At 36.2% G+C, this 21,793-nt stretch overlaps 1 protein-coding gene across 4 annotated transcripts in view; it reads left to right on the top strand.

Moving 5' to 3' along the window:
* Positions 1-21,793, top strand: part of LOC105466763 (annexin A10) — a 78,906-nt gene that overhangs the window by 6,778 nt on the left and 50,335 nt on the right. For 2 of the 4 annotated variants that reach the window (XM_071092853.1, XM_071092849.1), the window contains exon 2: positions 10,059-10,140. In XM_071092853.1, the coding sequence (XP_070948954.1) occupies positions 10,059-10,140 (82 nt within the window). Of the gene's footprint in view, positions 1-1,927; positions 2,127-5,852; positions 6,218-10,058; positions 10,141-21,793 lie in introns of those variants that run through there. The other 2 variants (XM_071092852.1, XM_071092850.1) reach the window with 2 other exon arrangements.

Genomic DNA, 21,793 nt, shown 5'->3' with positions numbered 1-21,793 from the left:
CTCATCAATTTATAACCAAATAATGTGGATCAAAATGACGTTACTAGAGGACCTGCTGTGTGAAAGGATTGAGGACTGTTGTAAAACTCTAAAGAAACAAGGGGGGAAACAATAGGCTCTTGGCCTAATTAGCATGGGATAGCAAAGAACTGAGCTTTCAAAAGATTAGATATACACATAAGCATTTCCTCTTTCAGCTGAAATGAGTATGGTGAATATTGTGTGATGATCAGTGTCCCAGCAGTTCCAGCTATGTCCCAGCCATGGATTTTCTATTTCAGGGAGGAAGCTATTGTCATTCTGCAGGTTCTCACTCACTTGGATTTATGCTGTGCTCTCAGCTCCTGAAAAGTTCTTCAGAACAACCTGAGAAGTGACTGTAATCTGATTGCTCTCTCGGAGCAGTAGGGATTCTACAATGGCACTAGTAGTGTTCTGTCTTCTGTAATGAGCTCTAGTAACGAATGGGGAGTTGGTACCCAAACTATAGAGAACCTGACTGGTATTTTGCTCAAAAAGGGTGTACTCTCCTTAGAAAATATAATCTGTACTCTAGAGGATTTCTCCTTCAGAGACATTTCATGATGGGGAAGCAGACTTCTAGAGATTTGCTTTTAAAAAATGTGTGTGTATATATATTTTTTTAACCAAGAAGAAAACAATTCTGCAAATGTTGCTGAAATGTGTAAAAACACCTTCATGGTATATCCTATGTTTTACTTGGAGAAAGAAAGAATATCAAGAAGCAAAAATTATTAATCATGTTTTTCTGCATTTTTGTATTAATTTATAACTAATTCTAAAGTGTCTGGCTAACAGAGAACAATATTTGTGCAAATAATCAAAGATGATAAAAACTAGCTGAAAATATTTCATATCTGTGCTTGTTTTTATATTTACTCATTAACTACATGATTTTTATTTAGTGTCCCTTGATACATACTTTTCTCCCACAATGTGTAAGATTCTATCTCATAAGTCTTGTTCTCGGCCGGGCGCGGTGGCTCAAGCCTGTAATCCCAGCACTTTGGGAGGCCGAGGCGGGCGGATCACAAGGTCAGGAGATCGAGACCACTGTGAAACCCCGTCTCTACTAAAAATACAAAAAATTAGCCGGGCGCGGTGGCGGGCGCCTGTAGTCCCAGCTACTCAGGAGGCTGAGGCAGGAGAATGGCGTGAACCCGGGAGGCGGAGCTTGCAGTGAGCCGAGATCGCGCCACTGCACTCCAGCCTGGGCAACAGCGTGAGACTCCGTCTCAAAAAAAAAAAAAAGAAAAAAAAAAAAAAAAAAAAAATCTTGTTCTCTTCTTAGTTCTAAGCATTTACTACTATTTCGATTTGTGATGAGGAAATAAGGCTGGAAATAATATGACATAGTGAAAAAGGAACTAATAGTGTCAGCCCATAAAACTATCTCAGGAAATGAGGTGGAACCTCATAGAGATAACCTCGTTAAGAGGAGTCAGAAAAATGTACATTACACATCCACATAATTGGAAATAGGCCATGATAGCAAACTAGGAATTACCAAAATGATTGCAGATGTCCTTGACTCATAAGGCTGATTTGCATTTAGCACACCTTCTCATATACAGGTGGAGCGAAGCAAGCAATTGTCATAGAATCACAGAATTGTTGATTTTCAATTGAGTTCTGAGTTCTTCCAAAGCAGCCACCATACAATGGGACCATGTTTATGCTACATGATTTATAGGTACCTGGATTTAATAGCTTAGACTGAGCTTTGCAGTTCAGCTGTATATGTTTCAAAAAGTTTAGAACCATATTAATATGTATCTCTTTGGTTAATATATGAGATATTTTGAAATATTGTTATACACGGCAAACAATTGATTAGTTACAAGCCCAGCCAAAGTGCGAGGCCTTGAACTTTGAGAAATAGAAAGTACTGCACAAAGCATGATTTCTAATTATGGGGTGCATGAAATTTGGTTGCGTCCCCCAAACAAATTATTTCCGTGATAAGATAGCACTGGAAAATAAGTATATACACACCAGATGAACTGGTACAAGAAATTAGGAGAGGATTTTAAGTTTTTTGGCTCAGCACCAGATAAATTCGGATTCAAGCCTCTTCTTTGCCACTCGGTAGCTGTATTGCCACAGTAAGTTCCTTACCTTTGCTGTGTCTCACTTTTTTCATTTACAAAATGGGGAATAATATAGCTGTAATAGCATAGGGTAGCTTTAAGGATGAAATACAATACCGAGAAATAGAGCTTTGCAATACTTAACACTCTGTAAATGGCAGCTATTATAGCAACTCATGAGAGATTATTTATAAGTTTGGTGACCAGAAAACACTAATGGAGACGGGGTTTTACTGGAACATTGAAATATATTATGAACTTCATAAATGTGAAACTCATTGGAAAAAAGTCAAAATAGGAAGCCTCGAACCTAGAAATATTACCAGATGTGAAAACTTGTTAAATAATTTTTATTTAAAGCTGGTTTCCTAGAAATATAAAATTTCCAAGCAATGTCTTTCCACCTGTTGCAATCTAATCAAGCGTCAAATTTTCACCTCAAGTAAAACATCACTCATAAGCACATCTTGGGGGAAAAATACTTGTTGGCAAAATTCATTTAAGAAAATATTAACACTTCAGGAACAAAAAAGCCTGGGTAAATAACTGGTTATAAGACTTAACTTTATTAATATATTTCTAGAAATTTATTGGAATATTGTTGGACAATTGTGGTCATTTTGATAATGGTACAGAATGTACACGTAATAAATTTTGATGACATCATAATGTTAATAAACTACCTAAAATATTAACAAGGAGAAGAGGGAAATTAGAAAGCAATGTGAAAGTATCAATATCCTCATCTTTTACATAATGTTTGTATTTGAATCCATCTAAAATTGAAAAATTGTTTATAAAATATAATGACTTAATGTTTTTATCTCTTCTCTTAACCTGAAAGTGACACTTTAAAATGTCAGTACTAATAGTGCTTATGGTGGATTTGTTACAAATCAGTACATTTTTTCAATATCACTTCATTAGATTTTTTTTCATTTAATCTAAGTAGTATTTATCCCAAATTGCATTTAGTAAAAGGTATTTCTTGCTTTATATCCAGATCTAGGACACAGCTACTTTGGCCCATAAGGAAAATATCATTTAGCTGTCTGCCTAAGTTTTTGGCACTTCATTCAGTGTATTTCTGTTTCTTTAATATAAAAGTTTTTAAAAAGCCATTTTATCTTTTAAAAATGTTTACTCTCCTAATCATGTTTTCATTTGATGCTTATAATTTTTAATTCTGAGTAGTAATACTGAGGGTTTTTAAAATTGTTTGTAGTTTTCTTCATTGTTTACATTCTTTGAGTAAACACATGTCTTTTACACACACCAAAAAAAACCACACACACACATTCTAACAAGACATTAACTGTTTTCTATTTTTCACTTGAAGATTAGTCATTTTTCTTCAAATTCCATGGAATTTTGTTAGGCTTTTGTGATACAATGTATCATCTTCCTTGAATCCATTGTGTATATGCATTTAATTTACAACAGGAAAACTATATTACACATGTTAGCCATTTAACCTTCTTCAAAAAGTAACATGACATTTAGTTATTTGAATCTAGGAAAGTTAAATTCTATAAAATTACAATAAGTGTGGGCTACAATTTTAATCAAAATGCACATAACTTTCAACGTGAATAGTTTAATTCTCTTTTAATAATATCAGTTAATCTCAAAAATTTGATTAAAAGCATTATCAAATAATTAAATGCTTAGAGTTAAAAATTGAGAGTAGTCTGTTCTTATTCAACAAAGATTCAAGTTTCATTGTTTTAGAATATTAAAAATCATGTTTTCATATGTTATAGTATACACTAAAAATATTTATTTCCCATATACCCTCAATTTTTTTTCATTGAACATGTTCTTTTCACAGGGAAACATTCCCTTTAGTATTTCAGCTTTTTTGTTTGTTTTGTTTTTGTTTTTCTGAGAAGGAGTCTTGCTCTGTCTCCCAGGCTGGAGTGCAGTGGTGCAATCTCCACTCACTGCAACCTCCACCTCCCGGGTTCAAGCAGTTCTCTGCCTCAGCCTCCCGAGTAGCTGGGACTACAGGCGCCCACCACCACGCCCTGCTACTTTTGGTATTTTTCGTAGAGATGGGGTTTCACCGTCTTGGCCGGGCATGTCTTGAGCTCCTGACCTTGGATCCACCCACCTGGCCTCCCAAAGTGCTGGGATTACCGGCATGAGCCACCGTGCCAGGCCAGTTTTTCAGCGTTTTAATTCTCCATTTTGACCTTCTGTGAATGAGACTCATTCTCTCAAATCCATATCCATTGAAGTCTCTTCAGATCCGTGGTGTTTTGATATTGTTTCTAAACCTCCTAATCTCATTAGAAATATAAGGGTAATAAGAGGATGGAGAGGAAGTTTCTGACTGAGATCAGGTGATCAAAAAATAGTTACCTCTTACTGGATTGTCTAGAAAGTAATTTACCTTGAAATTTGCACATACATTTTAAGCCCAATATAATACTATGTACTATAGAACTAAATTCCACTTGTGTGAATTACAACTACTGAGGCAATCCCTAGAACTGAGGTCAATATATCATATTGTATTAGGCCATTCTTACATTGCTTTAAAGAAATACCTGAGACTGAGTAATTTATAAGGAAAAGAGGTTGTGAGGACAGCATCAAGCCATGAGGGATCTGCCCCTGTGACCCCAACGCCTCCCATTAGGCCCCACCTCCAACACTGGAGACACATTTCAACAGGAGATTTGGAGGGGACACATATTCAAATCATATCACATACTTAGCTTCATTTCAACTTAATTTTGTGAAGGAATTTGTGTAATCAAAATTCTTCCAGTCTATTGAAAACTTTGAAAAGGCGAAATCAGAAATTATTTCAAATCAAATACAGTACTATTAATAAAATTACACTGCACAAAATCTATGGTCTTGAGAGCTTACGGTCTAGAATAAGCAGGAAACCATGTAGGTTTTTATGGGGTTCTACACATAAGATTGCTCAAATACCCTGAGTATGCAATGTGGAGTCCAAAGCCTTCCCAGATTTCTTCGGACTCCTAGCATCTTATGCTGCCTTGATTCTTTCGCTGTGTGAGCTCTATAGCTGTGCATTGTTGAAGAAACCAGAGCTGAGTAGCAGTTAAAATGGTAAAAAAAAAAAAAAAAAAAAAAAAAAAAAAAAAAAAGGCTTTATTTAGGAACTATTGCAATAGGGGAAAAGAGACTTCAGTAATTGAATAGAACTGAGCTCAATTCCAAATATATCATGGATAAGTGGGGATTTATATTCAAGGGAGGCAGTCTGGAATGAAAAATTACTGAGATTAAGCATCAAAAGTAGAAGGTTGATTCTGGTTTAACATACCTAACAGGAATCTTGCTGAAGGCAGGCCAGAGTGACCAGCCATCACTTGGGGGATGAGGAATTTGATCAGACATTGAGGTTCATCAGATATCACAGTTGGGACATTTTCTTTAAACCGACTTAGCAAGATTCTCATTACAATTGAGTGACGCCAAGACTAACAGAGACCCCCAAGTGTAGATGTCTAGTTGGGAACAGGATTCAAAGGTGCCCAACTAAAGTTTGACTAACTAAAGTTTAAACCGAAGAGAGACTTTGTCAGCATGTTATTTTTTTTTTCACCCAGATGAACCCAAATAACTCATTCTTTTCCCCAACTTCTATTTTAAAAAATCACTTATAACAACCTTTTAACAAATGTTAATGAAAAGTTGTTACTAATAAGGGAGGTCACAGAGAGGAATTTTGCCTCATTTTCCATTCTTGTTCCTTGTTAGGTATCTTCCCAAATTATTTCCTGAAGATCCAAATTCTTCTTCATTTACTTGCAAGAACAGTTCTATCTCCATATTTGCACAGCCACTCACCTTCAGGTTTACTCTCAAGAAAACTGAGGAAGCCTTGCTAAAGGACCGTTATTCTCAGAAAGCCAGTAGAATTAGAAATGGAAAATTTCTGCTGAAGTGCAATTGATGCTCTAGTAGCGCGTGCTACAGTTCCATGCCCAGGATAAAAGAGAGGGCACCAGGATGGGAGTGGACAGTTCTACTACAGGCATCATGAATGGCTCCATGTACAAGATGACTCTGGATCCAAAGCTTGAAAGATAACATCTTGTATAGACGTTCGCCATGATCATAAGGTGAAATCAAGAGATGGGAGTTGGGGAGGAAATATTCACACGGATGGAACACAATGAACAATGACACAGAAGTTCCTTTTAGCTGGAGTGTGTGACTGTGAGTCACGGTGTGGGAACAGAGGGGCTCAGGAGAGAGAAAATAAAATATGAAACTATCCAGGGAGTAAAGAATCAGGTCATGAAGCATGTTGTATACTCTGTTAAAATATTTGAAGTGAATCCCATGAGTCATCTATTCTGAGTCACAGGAATATGTTATGGCATATGCATTGAAAATGTTTAACTCTGAAGAACCAAAGTTTGACTTTTTCTATCCTATGTGATTCCTACATTGCTTATATGATACTGTCACTCAGTTGGATGGCAATATACTTTCTTGAGTGGGCAAGAATGGAATGTACTTAAAGCTATAGCGTACTGGGACATGTTCATAAGCCTAGATGCTCCCAAGGATGTTTCTTTCTTCTGAAAACCATGTATCACGTGGGCCAGAGTACAAAACAAATATTGAGAAGCATTGTTTTGGGCATTAAAGATTTTAAGCATGGAAAGGCAAATAATATTTGATCTTTTAGAAGGATCATTTTGGTAGACAAATAGAATCTACTTGGCAGCTTATCAGATATAAAAAGAAAGAAATAAAAATGAAAGAAAAATTGGCAAAGGTCTGTATTAAGTAGTAGTAACAGAAATTAAAAGAAGGCAAATTACATGAAAAGTATTGTAAGGCTAGGAATGAGGGAATGGGACTGAAGGGCTCATTAGCTGTGGAAGGGTAAGGAAGAGAAACAATGTGTTCAGTAATCCACCCTTTAGTGTTGGCTGTGTTTAAAGCCATTGAAACCACTTTGGAAGAACTCCTGGGAGACATGAGGCAGAGGGTGATAAATGGCTGAAGACCTTTAGGAGAGTTTAGAGCATTTAGTTCTGTCCAAAGTAAAATCCCAAGGAGCAATGCTCCAAAGCTAAGTCGATGCCATGTTCAGGGTAAATGCCCCATGAAAGGAAATCCTAAGATTCCTGTACAATTTCCTCTTAGGACTCTTAAAGTCTTTAATTAACTAGAGATCTAGTATCAACTGCACTAAAATTAAGCTACTTCAAACACACAGAATTATCCATTGAAACCCACACTCTAGCATGTGTCTTGTTAGTCAAACTGTCACTTTGCCTAGCTGACATTTCAAACTCAAAAAGTCTTGAGGCACTCAGATTGTCAAGGTGCATGTGACTCAAAAGCCACATGAGAAAAAGTATTCAAATGTGGAAAGCCTAGGGATGTTGGAGCTGGAGGGATGTGGTTTTATGAATCCTGGCCACCTAATTGGCTATAAGTGAAATATGATCCATATGTTGATGTACCTATTGATATGAGATAGTAAAAATATTTTTATCAACTTCATGTGCAAAACAAGTGTTTTTTTTTTTTTTTCCAGTCTGTACTGAGTCTCAGGAAATAATAAATTTGAAATTTTTCTGTCATTTAATATATTCATGGAGGTGGAAAGATAGTTTCTAGAACCAAATTTTAAACATACAAATTACTCATACTCTTCTGTATAGTAAGTTTATGTGGCTGTTTATTCTGTCTTCTAAAAGGAGCACATTCTTTATTCCTTTTTCAAAACCCAAATTCATATGTAACTAGAAGCAAATATTATATTTTGATTACCTTGTGGTAAAACTTAAATAGAGATGACAGGGATTATAATTTATTTTGCCTTAGACAAGTTATATATACTATTTCTAAATCTGACCATTTTCAAAGAAATGAAAAAATCTTAATGCATACAGATACACATTATTTCTCACTGTCACATTGAAAAATGTACATTTTTTCAAAATTTCCAATTTACTCTAAGGCCAGAATAAAAAAAAAAAATCATGCATATAAAAAGGGCATTGTTCGAAAGGTATAAATTCTGGAAAACTCCTAAAACAGTCTCTGACTGTTCAAGGTAACTTTTCATAGTAAACTGCCATTATTAGGTTAAGTTAAAAATGTGTCTCAAAAAAAATTAGTAGGTTAAATTACAGTTAGTTAACCAAGAAATCTGTATTTATTGAAAACATGCTATTTGCCTCAGTTCAGGTTTACATTATAGCTCAACTGGAATTCTAAGTTAGCCACTCTTGCAACTTGTATTGCTTCTTTTTGTTTCATTCTTTGCATTGTTATAAAGTGTTACCACTGGAACTCAAATCAAATTGTATCACTCTTTTACTTAGTAACCTTGTGGGTGCCACCTCCAACTATCTTTTGCAACTCATATACAATCAGCTGTGGAAACGCTGCAGTCTGACTTCCCAGATCACTTATTCATTCATACATGTGGTTGGGGGAAATTTACACCCTCTCATCTAGGACCAGCTCTTTCCCCCACATCTTCTTCTCCAGGGTAATTCTTATGAGTCTGTCTGATATGTGTATTTCTGTTTTGTTTTCCTGATGCAAAACATTAAACACGATAAGTATAATGATTGAAAGAATCTGCATAATTCACAGAATAAGAATTCCACTAATTTGTACTTCTAAGAATGGAAATATAGACATATCACAATCATGTTTTTTGGTCTACTTCAAATAGACAACTTCATATTTATTAATATCAGTGAGGTAGAATCCAAACTGAATTCAATTCTTAGTTTTGAGTTCTTAGTCCTTCAAATTCCTTTTACAAATACTTTGGTATCAGTATATGTATATTCATTTAGCTCGAAATTATGGTCTAGTCTTGTTCTCATTAGTTAATTAACTTAATTAATAGGAATGTCTGAGTTCATCTCAGGGCCTGGAAGACTCATTTGCTGTGGGAAGGCATAAATTCCCCAATGTGTCTGGGCATACTGACAATAAACAGGGAGAGCTGCCCTTCTTAATAAATTTTGATTGACAGCTGTATTGTGCTGAGTGTGATTGTATGGTGGCTAGTCCTGGCAGGTTCATTCTAAAATAATGCACCATGTGGATCACAAGCCTGCTTTAAATGTTCTACCATTTTATGATTGTCAAGAGAGAGAATTTAAATAGAATGTCTGTCAAGTTTTTATGTTTACAAGTTTTTATGTTTACCTTTGCAGTCACGAGCTTTGGCTAGATAATCTCTGCCTTATCTATATCACCTGGATTTCTATGAAGCTCATAATCCAAATTCAATTATTTTTATTTTTTTCTAATATAATTTTAAGGTCCCTTATATAGAAAAACGCTGTGGTAGCAAGTACCATTTCTAATTCATATGAATGAAATTAATCCCACCAATACAGTACTCTTTTTCAGTTTCTATAAAATAAGCTCCATTCCTTAAAAAAACCTTACTATTAGTCAAGAAGATATATATTATTAATTTGATTCTTATATTTTTTTACAATTGGTTTTGGTATCATGGTCTCTTATTTGAATGATAGATGCCAACAGATAGTAGTAGAGACCAACGGATAAAATGAACTCAACCAAATTTTCTCTCTGCAGTTGACACACAAGTAAGGCATTTGTTTAACAGGCCTTGTGTGTATGTCTTGTAGTAATGTAAACATACAGAATATACTTTCATTTTCGTTTGTCTGGAAAACAATGTTGAATTTTTTTTTTTTTTTTTTTTTGCCTCCTGAGTAGCTGGGATTACAGGCGCCACCACTCCCAGTTAATTTGTTGCATTTTTAGTAGAGACTGGGTTTCATCATGTTGGCCAGGTTGGTCTTGAACTCCTGACCTCAGGTGATCGCCTGCCTCTGCCTCCCAAAGTGCAGGGATTACAGGTGTGAGTCATCGCGCCCAGCCACAATGTTGAAACATTAATGTGAATCATTACAATCACTTTCTCATTGATTTTCCCACCAGGTGCAAGGAACCATCTTCCCAGCTCCCAATTTCAATCCCATAATGGATGCCCAAATGCTAGGAGGAGCACTCCAAGGATTTTGTAAGTCTGATTATTTCTACCATCTTTTATTGTAATTATTTTTTGCTTCACCTTGTTTTAAAACTCTACTGTGGGTATAAAATAGCTAATGTCTTGCAAAATACAGATACAGATTAGACAAAAACTGAGCAAAGAAGTAGAATGAGAAGAAAAATAATATAAAAAAGACAATAATGATGAACAAATTTGCGTTTAGAAATTGCTACTCTAATCTTAAAATGTTTGCCTTAAATCCCTAAGTGCCTCATCACTAACTACTAAATGAAATCTCAACTGAAACACCTTAATCTAGGATAGAGCATTCTTTTTAACCTTTGCTTTAGTTTTCTAGCTTGCTTCATTTGCTATTTGCTATTTCCACTTCCATTCAGATCAGACTTTTTGCTATTCCCCCAAATGACTCTGCTTTTCACATCTCTGTAAATTGGCCCAATCACTTCACCTGGAACGCCATTTTCTTCTCTTGCCTACTTTTCATCTAAATTCTCTTTCTTCAAGAATCTGTTCAGCTAAGCCTTCCTCTTTGAATCCTTCTCTGGGCACTGCAAGCTCAACCAGCTATGCCAGCCCCCAGGCGCCTTGCTTCCTACCTCTCACTCCCCTAATCTCATTTGCACTGTGCTTGTGTTTGTCTCACCTGCTGACTGGACTGTGAACTCCCAGAGCTTGGAGTTTGACATAGAGGTGATTAGTAACGAATGAGACTAGAGTTTAGAAAAAAGAATACAGAGAGAGAAGAAGGGAGGAAAATTTTGGGATTCTCTTACATATATATATAAAATATATATATATATATAAATAAATATAAAATATTTAAGGTATCATATGGAGGTATTAAACTTTCATATAGTTTCCTAGAATAAAACCTGTTTTAAGAAGACTCCTGATGAGCACAAAGATAAACATAGACAACATAAAAGAAATCTTTGCATAAGCATGCAAAACCTTTCCTAAGAAAGCAAGCTCTTAACTTTAAAGACAAGGTCGCCTTTACAGGAGCTTGACTGTGTGTGTGTGTGTGTATGCATGAATGTACATCTGTGTGTTTTATTCACTAGCAGCATCCCACAGGAAAACAATAGAGGACTTAAAATATGCTTGCTAAAGCTGACTTTAGGAGTTTGCATTGCTTTCATGCCTTTTAAAATATCAATCATCACTAGAAAAATAAAAAGACAAGTTAACACAAAGTTATGAATTACCTTTTTATTGAGGAGTGCAATTTTTGCTTTAAAACTATGGATCACACAATCTGTTCACCAAAAAGTTGGTTTGTGTGTTTTGTTTTGTTTTGTTTTTTGCTCCAGTTTCAATGTTCCTGTCATTGCAATTTTAGGGTCAGAATAACAATTCCTTTTGACCATCATAATTTGCTGCTTGTCAGTGTGTTAGTCTGAAGTACATTAAGAGGTTTTGGCTTTTATTGCACGGTGTCCACTGTAGCATGCCAGAGCATGAACACAGCTCAGATTGCTTTAAAGGTCTATCCATCCCCATGACTCTGGCAAAGTGTTATTGAAAAAGACAATTACTAATGTTTTTCTAAGTTACTGTGTTTTATTTAGAAAAATCTGAAAGCAAAAATGTATTCTGAAACAAATGAAAATGAGTAGCTTTGATATAAATTGCTTTAAGTTGTATAAAAATTTACTCGTCATCTACAAAAAGAAACACTTCTTAGTTAACATTCCCTAATAGTGCAGTCTACTTTCCAATTTCTCACCATTTGAAGATACTTTCCAGCTCATGAATTCTTACAACTATTATTATTTTGTATCTATTAACATGTGTAATTGCTAGGTCAGCCCTGTGAGATCCTGGACAACCGAAATCATTTTTAACCTACATTCCTAAATCTTGACGAAGGAGAACACAAGTCAAAATTAATCTTTTTTGAAACTCTCAGTGCTATTCAGAGTGGACATTCTCAGCTTGTTCCTGATCTTTCTGATCATTAAGTACAATGCTAGCTATAGGAGTTTTGAAAATATTCATTATGAAGTTAAGGAAGTTCCCCTCTATTCTTAGTTTGCTAACACTTCTTATCTTGAATAGGTATTGGATTTTGTCAAGTGAGTTTTCTTCATCCGTTGATATAATCACATGATTTTTCTCCTTTTTCCTGTTGATGCAATGGATGACATTAACTGATTTTTAAACGGTGAACCTGCCTTGCATATCTGGAATAAATCCACTTAATCATGAATTATAATGCTTTGTATGCATTCTTATATTTGATTTTCAAACTTTTTGAGGATTTTTGCATCTATCTATGCTCATGAGAAATGTTGGTCAGTAATTTTCTTTTCTTGTTGTGCCTTTCTCTGATTTTGGTATTAAGATAATGCTGACCTAGTAGAATGAGTTATGAAACATTCTCTATGCATCTAATTTCTGAAAGAGATTGTAGAAAATTGATATTTCTTTCTTAAAAGTTCGGTAGAATTCATAAGTGAAGCCATATGGACCTCGTGCTTTCTATTTTGTGGGTTATAAATTACTGACTTAAGTTTTTGATAGATATGGGCCCATTCAGATTGTCTATGAGTTTGGATAGCTTGTGTCTTTGAAGAAATTGATCCATTTCATCTAGACTATCAAATTTGTGGCCTTAGAGTTGTTAATAATATTTTATTAGGATTTTAATGTCCATTGATATTGGTAGTAACGCTTCCTGTTTCACTTCTGATATTAGTAAGGTTTTTTTTTTCTCTCTGTCTCTCTCTCTCTCTCCTCTCTTGCGTTCTCTCTCTTTCCTTATCCTAGCTAAAGGCCTATAAATTTTATTGATGTTTTCCCCCAAAAAACCAGCTTTTGGTGCCATTGATGTTTTCTCTCAATTTTCCAATTTCAAATTCATTGATTATTTCTGTAATCTTTCTTTTCTTCTGTTCACATTAGGTTTAATTTGCTCCTCTTTTCCCAGTTTCCTAAGATGCAAGCTTAGATTCCTGATTTCAGATTTCTTTTTGTTTCTCTAAATGCAATGTTATACATTTTTCTCTAAGCATTGCTTTTGCTGTATCTCATAAATTTTGAGTCATATTTTTACTTTCAATTTGTTTGAAATTTTTAAAAATTCTCTTGTTACTTCTTCTTTGTCCCACGTGTATTCAGAAGTGTGCTGTTTAATCTATGTGTATTTGGGGATTTTTCCAGCCGTCTTTCTGTTACTGATTTCTAGTTTAATTTTATTGTGGCCTCAGAGCATATTTTGTATGTTTTTTATTATTTTCAATTGTTAAGATGTATTTTGTGGTCCAGAATGTGGTCTATTTTGGTTAATACTCCATGTAACTAGAGAAGAATGTGTATTCTGCTTTTGTGGTAATAAGCGTTCTATAGATGTTAATTAGTAATTGACAAATTACTCTAGAGGTGTTAAATTGCTCAGGTATAACAGTGGATTCTTCTATTTCTCTTTGCAATTCTATTATTTTTTTTCCTCATCTCTTTTGGCACTCTGTTGTTTGGCACATACATATTAAAGTTTGTTATATCTTCTTGGAAAACTGACCCTTTTATCATTTTGTAATAACCCTTTTATTCCTGATAATTTTCTTTGCTTTGAAGTATTCTTTGTCTAAAATTAATATAGCTACTCCAACTTTCTTTTGATTGCATTAGCATGTTATATAATTCTTCATTCTTTATTCTTAATCTCTCTGTGTCTTTAGTGTTGATTTCTTGTAGATCACTTAGTGCTAACAAGAAATAGTTTCCCTCACCTCAGTTAAAATGAGTTTTATCCTAAAGACAGGCAGCAACAAATGTTGGCACGAATGCGGAGAAGAGAGTACCCTTGTACGTTGTTGCTGGGAATGTACATTAGTACCACCACTATGTGGAACAGTTTAAAGGTTCCTCAAAAAGAATTAAAAAGTGAGTTATACCATGTGATCCAGAAAATCCACTGCTAGGTATGTACCTAAAAGAAAGGAAATCAGTATGTCAAAGACATATCTGCATTCCTGTGCTTGTTCCAGCACTATTTACAATAGCTCAGACTTGGAAGCAACCTGTGCATCAACAGATAAATGGATAAAGAAAATGTAGTACGAATACTCAACAGAGTACAATTCAACCACAAAAAAGAATGAGATCCTGTCGTTTGCAACAACATAGATGCAAGTGGAGATCATATGTTAAGTGAAATAAGCGAGGCACAGGAAGATAAACATTGCATGTTCTCATTTATGAGATCTAAAATTCAAAACAATTGAACACATGGACATAGAAAGGTAGAAGGATGATTACCAGAGGCTGTGAAGGGTAGTGGAGGGCTGTTGGGGACTTGGGGATGGTTCAGGGGTGCAAAACATAGTTGGAAAGAATGAACAAAACATACTATTTGATAGCACAACAGGGTGACTATAGTCAATAATAACTATGTATTTTAAAATATCTAAAACTGTGTCATTGGATTGTTTGCAACTCAATGGATAAATGCTTAAGGGGATGGATAACCCATTTTTCATGATGTGTTTATTTCATATTGCATGCCTGTATCAAAACATCTTGTGTACTCCATAAATATATATACCTATTATGTAACCACAAAAATTAAAAATTAAGGAATAATTTTAAATTTTAGTAATAATTATTTTCTTGCCTAGGAGACCACTTTTACCTATTTGACCATACAGTCAATTCTCATTATTCACAAATGCTATATTTACAAATTTATCTACTCACTAAAATTGTTTTATAATCCCCAAATCAATATTCACAGATATTTCATGGTCATTTGCAGACAAGTGCAGAGAGGTGAAAAATTTTAGTCACTAGAATGCATATTCTCAGTTGAAATCAAACAAGGTGACCTCTGCCGTCTTCTTTCAGCTTTCATGCTGTAAATAAATCCTTTATGCAGTCTATGTAGTGACACAATTTTGCATTTGTATGCTTTGCTTGGTGATTGTGCTGTTTAAAATGGCCCTAAGCATAGTGTTAAAGTACTGCCTACTGTATTCCTATGCACAAAAAGAAGTATTCAAGAAAAAATGTGTGTTACATAAACTAAGTTCAAGAATTAGCTATAGTACTGTTGGCCATGAGTTTAATGTTAATGAATTAATAAAACAGTACATCCATAAAAAAGAATAGAAAATGTATTGATATATGCATGGTGCTGTTTGGAAAATGCTGAAGTAACATCTATTCTACATTATGAAGTATGGAAAAGATGAAAAAATAGCTGAATTTGTGGGTTTGTGAGATGCTAACTGATAACAAAATTAATAATTTATAAAAATTATCAAAGCGGTCAGCTTTCTTTTGAAAGTAGTGTCGCGTGGCAGGTTAGAAAAAGTCTGTAGATCAGAAGGCTATAGAAGAGCTTTAAAAATATCTCTTAAATGTTCATACAGGAGAAGGATATGTGGAAGGGTAGTTTTCAATGCTAACAAGACGCTTGTTTCATAAGGACGTTTGCAAACAAACATAATGCAAACAACATTTCAGTTGACAAAAGTATTGTAACCATAGGGTTGCAGAAACCTAACCCTGCATTTTCCCTGGGAACAATAGTTCAGTATTTACTAATTCAGTGTTCATGACAAATTTGTAGAATATATATACCACACACAACAAGAGTCAATTGTACAAAATAAAATTTGATAAAATTGTGATAGTTCATTATGCCCAAATTTTCCATTAAAAATCAGCAAAAGATGAATTATTTAGAAATCCCTGACCTAAAGCAGTAGAAGAAAGAGAAAAACATACAATGATTACAAAGAAGAAATCAAAACTTTGATTATATGAAGAAGAAATTATGTATCTAGAAATTCAAGATTAATAAAAAGTTACTTTAATATTATAAGAGAGTTCAATAACTTTTCAGGATACAAAGTTAACATAAAAATCAGTATCACTTCTTCAATTAAGCAATTATGTGTTAGGAAATAAAACAAAAATAACATAAATGAGAATATCAATAGAAGTGCAAATATAAATAACTTTAGCAAGATAAAGCTTCTTGTCATTAGCAAAAAGCTCCACAAATCTTTACTAAGTCATTTAGAAAAGAAATAACCTTAAATAATAAGTTGGCAGAAATATCATGTAAGTGACAGACAACACTTACAAAATTTATTCCTAAATTTACAGTTATTTTAATTTAAAAATTATAATACAATTATTGAGATTCATATAAAATATCTCTGGAAGAATAAATAAACAAGAATTGCCATGAAAACTTAAAAAGAGAGAAATTCAGAGGGCTAGATTGTGGATAATCTCAACAGAACAAGAACAAAAAACAAGACTATAATAATTTCATAAATGTGATAATAGTAAGAATAAGACATAGAAAGTAATTTTAAAATCTTCTATTTATTATTAAATATATGTCCACTTTAGAATGTCCATCATGCCATTAACAGATTCCTCTACAGCTATTTTTTTTTTTTTTTTTTTTGCCTTTTAGTTCAGAGTCTTAACCAGGCTTGAGGCAGACATCACCTTTCTCTATGCCTTTTCAGTGGAGGCTGCCTTTTCTCTCAGTAGCCATTAATTTCTATCTTTGAAGCCAGTTCTAGGCCTTCCTCCCTTCCTGTTACAGCTTTCAGACCATTTGTCTGTGCATAAAATACCCTGAGGCTCCCCCTGCTTTTCAGTGGTACAAGCATCTTTGTGAATTCTTTTTTTTTTTTTTTTTTTTTTTTGAGACGGAGTCTCGCTCTGTCCCCGGGCTGGAGTGCAGTGGCCGGATCTCAGCTCACTGCAAGCTCCGCCTCCCGGGTTCACGCCATTCTCCTGCCTCAGCCTCCCGAGTAGCTGGGACTACAGGCGCCCGCCACGTCGCCCGGCTAGCTTTTTGTATTTTTTAGTAGAGACGGGGTTTCACCCTGTTAGCCAGGATGGTCTCGATCTCCTGACCTAGTGATCCGCCCGTCTCGGCCTCCCAAAGTGCTGGGATTACAGGCTTGAGCCACCGCGCCCGGCCAGTGAATTCTTAACACTTGTTCTCATTCACTGGATATTTCAGCACCTTATTCATAGCCTTCCTGTGATCCTAAGCCCATCCAGGATGGACTTAATTTCAAAAAAGATGATTTGGTTAACATTCTAGCTTTTCAATTCATTTTTCTCTCCATCTCCATTATATATCTCCCCTTGTCAAAGAAAAATTATACCCGATGGAATTAAACAGCAAGGAAGTTTCTGCAGTAGGGATCAAGACCATTGCAAGAAGGGAGAGAGAGTGAACTCAAATCCTATGAAACAAAGGCAAGAGAGTTTTTAAGCAGTATGGTGAGATAGTAGGAAAGAACTGAAGGATGTTGGGGAGGGAGGGCATTGGTTCATGTGATTAGACTATCTGTGGTTGCTAATTGGCACTTAACAAAGTCAGGTTCCTGTCCTCACACAGACACTGGGAAATAGGAAACACAGTTTCTATCTTCCCAGTGATTACATTTAAAAAGGATGGCTCCCATATTCCTGAGAAAGACAATTTTGGGTTGTCAAACTGCAAGAGGCTGGGAGGAGATTTACGTCTCTTAAGACGCAGAGAAAGAATTTAAAATTGCATGTTTTCTAAAATAAATGCTCTAATAAAAGGGAGGTTAGGAACCTGTAGTTGGGAAGAAACCTGTCTAAATTTTAGTCAAGCTGAGGGAAAGGTAAATGTCATATTGCTGACTCTACTATGACTACAATTACACCTAAATTTATCCAAACTAGTTGTGCACTAAACCGGTCTATTAGCTTGGTGTGTTGGTACATGAGGACGTGAAGGATACACAGACCAGAAACAGTCTATATTAGGGAGGAGATAGACAGGGTGGCCGGTGTTCCATGAAAAGCATGACAGGTTCACTCTATCCCTCAGAGGCACACAGATGCCTTGTACTTTCATGATTTCCTTCTCCATTATCCTCTCTCCTTAATATATGTTCATTATAAGCCATATCTCTCTATTCAACAAGAAAGATGCAATATTAGTCAATTCTCAGACTACAATAGAGAACTACCTGAGACTGCGTAAATTATAAAGAAAAGACATTTAATTGGTTCATGGCTTTGCAGACCATACAGGAAGTATGGCTGGGGAGACCTCAGGAAACTTACAATCATGGCAGAAGGCAAAGGGGAAGCAGGCATATCCTACATGGCCTTCCTACAAGGAGGAAGAGAGGAAAGGGGAGGTGTGACATACACTTTTAAACAACCAGATCTCATGAGAACTCACTCACTATCACAAGACCAGCAAGAGGGAAATCTGCCCCCATGATCCATTCACCCCCCCACCAGACCCCTTCTCCAACCCTGGGGATTATAATCCTGCGTGAGATTTGCAAAGAGACACGAATCCAAACCATATCATTCTGCTCCTGTCCCCCCACAAACCTCACGTTCTTCTCACATTGCAAAATATAATTACCCATTTTCAACAGTCTCCTAAGCCTTAACTCATTTCAGCATTAACTCAAAAGTCCACAGTCCAAAGTCTCATCTGAGACAAGGCAAGTCCTTTCTGCCTATGAGCCTGTAAAATCAAAAACAAGTTAGTTACTTCCAATGTATAATTGGGGTACAGGTATTGGCTAAATACTCTCTTTCCAAAGGGAAAAAATCAGCCAAAACAGAGTAACTAAAGGCCCCGTGCAAGCCTGAAACTTAGCAGGGCAGTAATTGAATCTTAAAGTTTCAAAATAATATCCTTTGACTCCATGTCTCATATCCAAGCCACACTGATGCAAAAGGTGGACCAAGGCCTTGGGAAGCTCTGCCCCCATGACTCTGCAGAGCTCAGCTCCCACGGCTACTCTCAGGGGCTGGTGTTGAGTCCCTGTGCTTTTCCAGGTGCATGGTGCAAGATGTCAGTGCATCTACCATTCTAGGGTCTGAAGGATGGCAGCCCTCTCCTCACAGCTCCACTAGGCAGTGCCCCAGTGTGGGGGCTCCAACCCCACATTTTCCCTCGACACTACCTCAGTAGAGGTTCCCCATGAAGGCTCTGCTTCTGCAACAGACTTCTGCTTGGACATCCATGTGTTTCCATACATCCTTTGAAATCTAGGCAAAGGCTCCAAAACCTCAGCTCTTGCTGTCCGTGCACCCATAGACTTAACACCACATGGAAGCCTTGGCAGTTTCCAGCTTGCACCCTCTGGAGCAGCAGCCTGGGATGTATCTTGGGTCCTTTTAACCAAGGCTGGAGCTGGAGCAGCTGGGATGCAGAGAGCAGTGTCCCAAAGTTATGCAGGGCAGCCAGGTGGGGACATAAATCCAGATATCAGATGTTGCTCCCATTTAAACACTAATCAGCTTAAAGGTCAAGGAAGCCATTTTTGGTGGAATAAGAGCTAATTGAAGAGACAGTATATTCTCTTCAGTCCCCTGTGCTTTTGACTGGAGTTTTCCTTTCAAAATTTTCTTATAGATTTACGGTGTACGAGTGCAGATTTGTTGCATGCATACATTATATACTGGTGGAGTCTGTGCTTTTAGTGTACCCATCACCTGAATACTGAACAACATACCCAACTGGTGATTTTTTAACCCTTGCCCGTCTTCCACCCTCTCACTGTTTGGAGTCTCTAATATCTTTTATCCTACTCAATATGTCCATGTGTAGCCTTTGTTTAGCTCCCACCCATCAGTGAGAACATATGGTAATTAACAGTTTCTGAGTTATTTCACTTAGGATAATGGCCTCTGATTCCATCTATGTTGCTGCAAAAGACAAGATTTCATTCTTTTCTATAGCTGAGTAGTATTCCATGGTATGTATATGTCACATTTTCTTTATCCAATCATCTGTTGATAGATACTTAGGTTGATTACATATCTTGGCTATTATAAATGCTAATGCAATAAACATATAAATGCAAATATCTTTGTATATAATGATTACTTTCCCTTTGAGTATGTACACACAGTAGTGAAATTTCTGAGTCAAATGGTAGTTCTATTTTTAGTTCTTTGAGAAATCTCCATACTGTTTCCCATAAAGATCATACTAATTTACATTTCCACCAACAGTCTTTCAGCATGCCTTTTTTTGCACATCCTCTCTAACATCTATTGTTTTGCCTTATTTTATTTTATTTATTTATTTATTTATTTTTGAGACAGAGTCTCGCTCTGTCGCCCAGGCTGGAGTGCAGGAGTGTAATCTCGGCTCACTGCAAGCTCCACCTCCCAGGTTCAAGCAATTCTCTTGCCTCAGCCTCCTGACGGGCTGGGACTAAAGGCGTCTGCCACCACGCCCGGATAATTTTTTGTATTTTTAGTAGAGACGGGGTTTCACCATGTTAACCAGGATGGTCTTGATCTCCTGACCTCATGATCCACCCTCCTCAGCCTCCCAAAGTGCTGGGATTACAGGCATGAGCCATCGTGCCCGGACATTAACTTTTTAATAATAGTCATTCTGACTGATGTAAGATGGTATCTCATTATGGTTTTAACCTGCATTTATCTGCTGATTCATGATGTTGAGCACTTTTTATATGTTTGCTGGCTTCTTGTATGTCTTCTTTTGGAAACAAAAAAGTCTGTTCATATCCTTTGCCCACTTTTTAATGGAGTTGTTTTCTCTTGTTCTTATAGCAGTACCATGCTTGTTTTGATTACAGTAGCCTTGTAGTATAGTGTGAAATCAGGTAATGTGATGACTTTGGCTTTGTTCTCTTTGTGTAAGATTGTGTTGGCTATTAAGGCTCTTTTTTTTTTTTTTTTTTTTTTTTTGAGACGGAGTCTCGCTCTGTCGCCCAGGCTGGAGTGCAGTGGCGTGATCTCGGCTCACTGCAAGCTCCGCTTCCCGGGTTCACGCCATTCTCCTGCCTCAGCCTCCTGAGTAGCTGGGACTACAGGTGCCCTTCATCACGTCCAGCTAATTTTTTGTATTTTTCGTAGAGATGGGGTTTCACCGTTTTAGCCAGGATGGTCTCGATCTCCTGACCTCGTGATCTGCCCGTCTCGGCCTCCCAAAGTGCTGGGATTACAGGCTTGAGCCACCGCGTCCGGCCTCAGGCTCTTTTTTGACTCCACATGAACTTTAGAATTGTTTGTCATAATTCTATGAAAAATGACATGATAAGCTGATAGTGATTGCACTGAACCTGTAAATTGCTTTGGACAGTATAATAATTTTAGTGATATTTATTCTTCCAATTCATGAGCAGGAAATAATTTTCCATTTGTTTGTGCTATCTATGATTTCTTTCAACAGTGTTTTGTAGTTACCCTTATAGAGCTCTTTCACTTCCTTGGTTAAATGTATTCCTAGATATTTTATTTATTTTTGGTAGCTATTATAAATGGAACTGAGTTCTTGATTTGGTTCTCAGCTTGATTGTTGTTGGTGTATAGAAATGCTGCTGATTTTCATATGTTGATTTTGTATCCTGAAACTTTACTGAAGTCATTTATCAAATCTGGGAGTCTTTTGGAGGAGTCTTTAGTTTTCTATAAGATGGTGAGATCATATCATCAGCAAACTGAGATAGTTTGGCCTCCTCTTTTCCAATTTGGGTGTTTTTTATTTTTTTCTCTTGCCTGATTGCTCCAGCTAGGACTCCCAGTACTATGTTAAATAGGAGTGGATAAGGAAATATCCTTGTCTTGTTTCTGTTCTCAGGCGGAAAGTTTTCCCTGTTCAGTATGATGTTGGTTGTGAGTTTGTCATATATGGCTTTTA

The sequence above is a fragment of the Macaca nemestrina genome, chromosome 3 (genome assembly GCF_043159975.1).
Source record: "Macaca nemestrina isolate mMacNem1 chromosome 3, mMacNem.hap1, whole genome shotgun sequence".
NCBI classification, from domain to species: Eukaryota; Metazoa; Chordata; class Mammalia; order Primates; family Cercopithecidae; genus Macaca; species Macaca nemestrina.
This window is presented reverse-complemented; position numbering and strand designations above follow the sequence as displayed.